At 43.0% G+C, this 8,071-nt stretch overlaps 2 protein-coding genes across 3 annotated transcripts; both read right to left on the bottom strand.

Annotated features, from left to right (window-relative positions):
* Positions 1 to 279: 279 nt before the first annotated feature.
* On the bottom strand, positions 280 to 1,344 carry gja2 (gap junction protein, alpha 2). The gene has a single exon (XM_088278932.1). The coding sequence runs from the start codon at positions 1,342 to 1,344 to the stop codon at positions 280 to 282; it is 1,065 nt and encodes a 354-aa protein (XP_088135058.1).
* Positions 1,345 to 5,282: 3,938 nt separating this feature from the next.
* On the bottom strand, positions 5,283 to 7,707 carry gjb1a (gap junction protein beta 1a). 2 transcript variants are annotated; one of them, XM_088279024.1, is made up of 2 exons: positions 7,590 to 7,707; positions 5,283 to 6,537 (listed from the first exon to the last, which is right to left on the bottom strand). In XM_088279024.1, the coding sequence occupies exon 2, from the start codon at positions 6,521 to 6,523 to the stop codon at positions 5,798 to 5,800; it is 726 nt and encodes a 241-aa protein (XP_088135150.1). In that variant the 5' UTR covers positions 6,524 to 6,537; positions 7,590 to 7,707; the 3' UTR covers positions 5,283 to 5,797. The 2 variants fall into 2 exon arrangements, with proteins under 2 accessions (XP_088135150.1, XP_088135149.1); XM_088279023.1 differs by lacking the exon at positions 7,590 to 7,707 and adding an exon at positions 7,285 to 7,450.
* Positions 7,708 to 8,071: the final 364 nt, after the last annotated feature.

Raw genomic sequence — 8,071 nt, 5'->3', positions numbered from 1 at the left:
CCAATAGGGAGGAATACATCTCCTGTGCTGCGTGCCGTCATAAATTGGTGGTTGCCGGACTGTCGCCACACAGAGACGAACAAAAATCACATTTACACCCAAAGACAATTTGACTTGAAGCGTGCAAGTTTTTGGAATGTGGGAGGAAGCCCCAGCAAACCCACGCACGGACCGGGCTGTCCCCTTTCCGTCAGTCACAGTTAAGGAAGTTCAAGTGAAATGAACTCGAGTTTTTCGGTTCGTCCTGCACCAAAAAAAAACAACAAAAAGTCTATATTTTTATATTTTGAGGTCATCCATTCTGCTCTTGTTACTGCTGTGCTTGCTGGACTGACTGTTTCTGCGCTGGCTTTCCACAGGCGTCTCTTGAAGCGAGTTGGAAGTTCTCCTCTCCCTCTCATCGTCTCCATCATTCTTACCTTTCCGCTCTACGGCCATGTTGTCTCTGTTCTGCTTATACATCACCTTGCTGCTGTACGGGCTGAAGGGGGCATTGGGCTCCGCGAGGCCGTATTTGGCCTCCACCGGGAAGGACTCGGGCCCCGCGGGGCGACTTGGGAAGTAGTTGTAGTCGGGGACGAAAGGGAGGACGGTTTCCGCGGGCTCCCTGGTCGCCTGCGGCCGCTTATAACGGAGGCCCTGATGGCATTTGGTGAAACCGAGATGATACATTTCCACTAAGTTGAGCAGCAGCGAAATGCATGCCACGGCCAGCATGAAGAGGATGAAAACGGTCTTTTCGGTGGGTCTGGAGATGTAGCAGTTGACCACATTGGGGCACGGCCAACGGTCGCACGTGTACATCGGCTTCAGCTCAAAACCATACAGGAAGTACTGAGCCACGATGAAAGCCACTTCGAATAGGGTCTTGAAGATTATGCTGAAGACGTAAGTCCGAAGGAGTGCTCCTCTCAAGTGCACGTGACCTTGGTTGTCCTTGATGGGCCTTAACGTCTTCTTGGCCTTTTGACCAAGTATCAGCTGCTGCTTTTCACTCAGGAGAGCTGCCTCCTTCTCCTTCTCTTTCAACTTGTCCTCCATGCGCACCAGATGAAGGATGTGGCCCAAGTAGATGAGAGTGGGCGTGGACACAAAGATGATCTGCATCACCCAGAAGCGGATGTGGGAGATGGGGAAGGTCTTGTCATAGCACACGTTCTGACAACCGGGCTGCTTGGTGTCGCAAGTGAAACCGGACTGCTCGTCTCCCCACACCTTCTCGGCGGCCGAGCCCAGCACCAGGATGCGGAAGATGAACAGAACCGTCAGCCACACTTTGCCCACCACGGTCGAGTGCTCCTGGGCGCTCTCGAGCAGTTTCCCCAACAGGTTCCAGTCTCCCATGGCAACTCACCAATCGATCCTCAGCGTTAATGACAAGATCACCTGGGTAGGGAAAACCACACGTCAAACGATTACGTGTGAAATCTGGGTGGCTTTATCTCGAAGTACTGATTGGTTAAGGACGGCAAGGCCTAAAATAATATCAAAAGCGCTGACCTACATTTAGAACCTCAATGTCGTCCATGAAATTACGTTCATTTATTCCCAAAAGTATAATCGGTTAATTTTGTCGAGTGTCTCTTGGCTGAACTTCATCCCCTACATCTCGATGTTTATTATTTTTCCAATCAGATTTCAATCTCCACGTCCTTCTATGTCAATCTAAACAACCGAGAGCCTTTGCGTAAAATTAGTTCTGGATGACATAACAAACTTTCTGTCTCTGCTTTGTTGTTTTTCTTCAGACGCTGTGGTTTCATAAGTATCAAATTAGAGCTACACGATGGGGCCAGAGGGGGATTTTTAATTTTTTTTCTCGGTTGCAATGCATATTTGACTTGTATAGCCGTCAATGGCAGTGAATGGATGTTTATTAATACCACTGTAATACTACCAATGAATATGGTAATAAATAAATGTTATTTAGCCAAAAATGTTGACTGTCACATTTGAGCTTGTTTCTCCATCTATTTGTTGGTTGCATCAGACGGCAATTTGGTTCATGGAGGTGAACCGAGGGAGGTCGTAATGAATTCATCATGAAGTTCCACCGTGCAAAATATTATAGAAATTGTTTTTGTGTTAGGCATAATGCTATTTACTTTTTGAAGTCGACAGCTGTACAAAACCCAATAGGGTCACGCACTCACATTCCGTCACTCATGAGGAATGAACTTATGTGCTTGTACAAAGTCAGGCGGGCGAACCACAACCTTGTCAGTGACTTACATGGATTTTAATTATTATTCATATGATTATTAGTCGTCATTTTTATTTGCACTACTCATGTGAATATTTGATACAATAAAGCATCCATAAAGCAGTTCCACAGTAAATTGAATGCAAAATAAAAAAAAAATCACTCAAGCTTATAAAATTGCTACTTAATGTATATTGTGTAACATCTAATATTAAATAGATGGAATAATAATTGCATTGGCTAAATTAAACACATAACCCATTGTTTTTACATCAATATTTCACCAGTGGTGTATTTCTTTTGAAAGTGCATTTAGTGGAACAACTTTTTTGGGGGGGTTTTTGATTGTACCTTCAGAGGGCAGTAATTTAAAAATAATTAACTTAATAAATGCTATAAAATTAGAATTTGAATCAAAACATTTGATAACAGGTTCTGCTGCATACACGAAGGGTTAAAACTTGAGAGACTTAAACTGGAAATGAAACAAACCCATGGGCAATATAGTCAAGTTTTCTTCCGCTCATTGCAAATGACTGGATTATTTTCTTTGGCTCGGAAAGAAAGCATTTCAAAATGTTTTCCTCGATTAAAAGAGAAGCTTTGTCTAATAGTTAATCAAAGTCTCCACTTGAGTAAAAAAAAAAACTTTATATAGTGATAAAACATAAAAAGAATATGTACAATTGAAGGCAACTTACTTGTTTGCTGCAAGCCGACTGGCAGAAACAAAGAAGGCGCCTGAGTTTACAAAAGATAGAATGCGATGCGATTGATCATGAATCAACTACTTGTCTTCCCAAAGGTTGCGTCTTCACCACTCATTAAAGCGAAAATGGCGGTGAGGGTGTTGGAGAGCTGGAGCTGCCTGCTGGTACACAACTTTTGCTTGAGGACAGATCTTGTGACACAAGACCCAGATTTAGGTTTGTAGTTTATATTTCATAGCCTGTTCGTGGTGACGCTGCAGCAAACCTGCAAAACACTTGTGCCTGTCCTTTGGGCCGTCAATCCAGCACCTGTTTGGGAGAGAACATTTGAAGAATACAACTCAATTTGGGATTTGGATTGTGCAATACGTGATGTGTTGTGTTGTGGGTGGGGGCTGAGCAATTGAATTCTAGTTGACATCGTGATGGAATGCAATTTTCAAAATGCAAAGACTGCAATTTGAAAAAAAAAAAAAGAACAAAGACACAAAAAAATTGTTTAATTTCAGTAGGTTGCTAGCTTTATATTTAATTTAATTTAATTAAATTGTATTTAATTTTATTTAATTTTATTTTATTTTACATAATTTTATATCATTTTATATAATTTTATTTTCTTTCATTCTTTTTTTTTCTCGTCCAGCCTTTGAAGTCTACGTTGAGTGGGTTGGGAACGTGATTCTTCAGTTCGCATTTTTCTGAACCGCTGACGAGTGTCAAGATAATCTTCACTCCAGTAATTTCCTTTTTGTGTCTGTTCTATTGATTGGGCCCTGCAAACCTTCCCACCTGATCGCGCCGAATACTGTGATGTATTCAACAAGTGGCCACAAATGAGGCTTTGTGCCGTTCACGTGAAGACACGCAGCAGAGAAAGCACTCACTTGAGGGTTTGCGTTTGTACTCACAAAAATGGCAGCTGAAGCCTCCTGAGGGGATGCGGCATGTCTGCGTGGTCTAAATATAAATTACGAGGCAGGGAACGCCTTTGTTGTCGCCCGTGTGGCGGCGCTCGGTGCTTTTTGGGCGAGGTGACCCTCGGCTGACGAATGAAAGTTGTCCAAATTTGTGTCCTCGCACAATTCAACTTTTATCATTTTGTATTTACTGCTTCATTCCACACCAACAGCAGCAAGAGTGACAGCCAACACTTCCAAATTGTGCTTGGATTGCAATTTGGAGACTTTTCGCTTCGCACCATTATGCGGTTTAACTTAAGCCATAAAACGTGAGAAGAAATGTGATGAGGATGAAATTGCTCATAGCGAGACCCCATTATGACAACCATTAAAATTTCGATTTGGATTTTCATCCACCATCAAAATCCGTATACCCGATATACCCTCATGGGTGATGGAAACGCTGTCAGCATTCTGATGTTTTCAACGATATTTGATTCGATTTAACGATTTATCTGACTGCCCAGTAACAATCTGTGACCATCTGTAAATTAGATTTTTTTTTTTTAAGTACAAGAGTGAAAATGAGTGTAACGAATATATAATTTGCAAGTCGATTTACAGTTATATGCGCCTAAATTTTCTACTTGCACTCTAAAAATTCAGGTTAAGGACCACTGTGCTCAAAGTAAAAAAAAAAAAAAAAAATTAAAAAACAGCTACTCGAAAGCTGTGGCAGCATCTATTGTAACGATGTTAAACATTCTTTTCCCATAAATTCATTAAAGTTTTTGTATTGTGTGCCATATTATCCACTAGTTCCAAATTCCATTTCATCTTCTTCTGTTCAGCAGTCGCATCATTTTATTATTTTTACAGATATTGCCTTCTCCAAACGATGTAGTGATTATTTGTCATTGTTGTTTGCCGTAATGTTGAATAAGAGCTGCTTTGATTCTCATGTAACTAACCGAGCTACGGTTCGAGGACTTTTTTTTTTTCTTACTTTTATAATCACATGATGTAATCCGAATCCCGTGTGCTTGCGGTGCGTTTCATGCCTTTCGTATGACGACGGTGTGTTGATAGTTTCTATAAAAAGAGAAATGTCTCTGACTGTCCAGCTGTCAGCGGGGTCAACAATTGACCCCTGCAGGTCGCACCCTCACGCGGCGAAGGCTATTGATAACCCCGAACTCTGTTGATGTTTGCTCACAGGTGGCCACTCAGGTTTAAAGATGGCAACGGTGCCACCAAAAATGCCATGAAGCGCCATGCCGTTCACATTTTTTCGTCATGAAGCATCAAGCACGCAGATCAACTCAAGAGTGGACTTCATTCTGCACGCTTCTGGCGCCAAAGATTTAGTGCTTCATAAATAACTCACGGGCATCTTTTAGCGAACATCCAGATAAATGAAACACTGTCACTTCCAATGAATATATTGCATTGTATATTTACTGTGCATGCATTAGTTTATTACTTGTCAGTACACTGTGTACAATTCATGGCAGAAAGAAGGTAAATATTGATACTGTATATGTAATGTATTTAAAATGGAATAAATTAAACATCCATCCATCCATTATGTCCACCGCTTCTCCTCACAAGGGTCCAGGGGTGCTGAAGCCTATCCCAGGTGTCTTCTTGCAGTCGGCGGAGGACACCCTGGACTGGTTGCCGGCCAATCACAGGGCCCACAAAGACACAAATTGTCCAATCGACCTGCCATGCATGTTTTTGGAATGTGGGAGGAAACTGGAGTACCCGGATGAGAACATGCAAACTCCACACAGGAAGGCCAGAGCCGGAATCGAACCCTCGACCTCTGCACTGTGAGGCCATCGTGCTTGCTTTATTTTGAATGACATAAAATAACACCAAAATATACATAGTGTATTGCACTTTCATCGTGTCAATCACGTGTTAAGAATTGTTTTTTAATCATGTAAGCTCACTGCATTCTGTGGCATTTTCAACCAGATTTATTTGCCGACGATGAACTTATGTTGGAGCCAAGCCCCCGCGGTTGAGTCTCCAGCATTGTGCAGGTGCTTGCCGCAAGCCTTCCCCACCAAGAAGACGACCTCGGCGATGTTGAGCAGGATGCAAATGCCCGACACGGCCAACATGAACACGGTGAAGACGGTTTTCTCGGTGGGCCGGGATACGAAGCAGTCCACCGTGTTGGGACAAGGGTATGAGTCACACTTGACCAGACGGATCATCTTGTAACCGGGGTAGATCATGTAGAAAACGTACATAAAAGTCACCTCGAACGTGAGCCGGAATAACAGGCTGATGACGTATGTCCACCAGAGGGCGCCAGTGATTTTCATTTTTTGGCTCTTGATCTGCTCCAGTTCTTTGGGGTTGCTCTTCCCTGACAGCTTGTAAAGCTTCTTGTCCACATGCCGCCGGTGGGCCACATGCATGGCGACCAGCAAGGCAGGAGTGGACACCAAGATGAGCTGCAGGGCCCACAGGCGGATGTGCGAGATGGGGAAGAAGTGGTCGTAGCACACACTGTTGCAGCCCGGCTGCTGGGTGTTGCAAGTGAAGCCGGACTTTTCATCCCCCCACACGCTCTCTGCTGCAACCACCAGGACCAGGATTCGGAAAATGAAGAGCACGGAGAGCCAGATGCGACCGATCCCCGTAGAGTGTTTGTTGACGCCGCTGATGACAGCATAAAATGAGGCCCAGTTCATTTTTTGCTCCGGGTCTGAAAGACACAAACAGAGGAGTTGGAGTTCATTTTGACGTCTCTCTCCAAGATGCATATCAGCCCACTAAGATCCACCTGTCAATCATAATAATAATGATAAGAAGAATAATATTCATTTTGTATTAACACTGCAGTCTCTTCCTTTCACCCGACGTCAGATGGAATAGACTCCAAAACCATGGCACCCTAAACAGGACAGGCCCGATAGAAAATGGATGTTTCCACCATATGTCGATAATTACAATGCAAATTTCATTTTATCGCTTCATCATATTCTTGAATTACATTTTTTTTTATCTACTTTGCCAAATCCACCCATTAAGGTGTGTGAGACAGTTACAAAAATGTGATAAGGTGACAATAGTGCAAAAATAAATCATACTAAATAATAAAAATATACAAATTTCACATTATCCAAAAATAAAAATACTTGTTGAACATTTCCATTACATTTTAAGGTGCACTTTTGTGTCCCTCTCATAATCACCCGTGTAATTTGATCAATTCAAATTTTGCATAACCTGCATGTTGACGCAAGTTTATACATGACAAATGTAACTTCAACTTCAATTTTCAAATTTCAATTCCCAACCCCAAGCCATCATTTTGAAGTAAAAGAAAAACAGACACATTTAAAATCCAAGTATCACAAGCATTTCGGGAGTCACATCTGCATGAATAAACATTTAAAAAGTGCCCAAGTCCTGTTCAGGGCATCATCTCTGTATTGCGTCGAAATGTTACCCGGCTCAGCAGGAGGCGTAAGAGGCATAAGAGACAGCGATGACAACTTTTTGGACCCACTGGCTTGGCATGGATGACGGACTGTCCAGAAAGAGAAGAAGAGGGCCCCTCTGCCCTCGTCTGGATTTGGCAGACCCCTTATGAGTGACCTGGCACCGTGCGTCATGTGACACACGCGCCACTCGTCAGAGCGAGGCGTACGAATTGCCAAAAGTGCCTTGTGCATATTTTCAATGGGCTGAGTTTGGTGAGAGTGAATCGGTTGTGAAGTCAAGATGATCAGACAAGAAGCTAAGAATCCTTACCTTCAGATAATGCTCAGACCAGATAACATCCAGACACTTTTATGCATGTAGGCTTTTTGAAGAAATCTGTGCCAGTGAGCAATGGAGCAGCAGGACTTTGCATTGCTAATGGTATCACACACACACACACGCACACGCACGCGCGCACACACGCACGCACACACATTCGCGCACTACACTGCAGTGCCCTGCACTGAGAGGTCATATGCTTCTGCACACACTGTTTGCATACAATAGCTCCATTTAGCCGGACCAAACAAACAAGCATACAATTGAATTCAAATGTTTTAATTTCGGCCCAGTTGAGGAATCTGTGGGGGCGACTGCAGTCTGCTCGCTTGGATTAATTGGGCTTTGTTCTGGACAGGAAGTATAGCAAGGTATAAAACAGCAATTGGCCCACAATACCGAGAGGAACTTTCCTTTTATAAAGTAGAAACGTGTTTTTTTCCTGAAATGGTTTTCCTTTCCTTTCACAAGGC

Source organism: Idiotropiscis lumnitzeri, chromosome 17 (assembly GCF_059441095.1).
Source record: "Idiotropiscis lumnitzeri isolate Australia: NSW breed Sydney's pygmy pipehorse chromosome 17, RoL_Ilum_1.0, whole genome shotgun sequence".
Taxonomy (NCBI): Eukaryota; Metazoa; Chordata; class Actinopteri; order Syngnathiformes; family Syngnathidae; genus Idiotropiscis; species Idiotropiscis lumnitzeri.
This window is presented reverse-complemented; position numbering and strand designations above follow the sequence as displayed.

Coding starts and splice junctions, on each gene's coding strand:
- gja2 (XM_088278932.1), bottom strand. CDS start 1,344: ATGGGAGACTGGAACCTGTTGGGGAAACTGCTCGAGAGCGCCCAGGAG.
- gjb1a (XM_088279023.1), bottom strand. CDS start 7,450: ATGACGCACGGTGCCAGGTCACTCATAAGGGGTCTGCCAAATCCAGAC. Junction 6,538..7,284: donor TACGCCTCCTGCTGAGCCGG/GTAACATTTCGA, acceptor TGTGTCTTTCAG/ACCCGGAGCAAAAAATGAAC.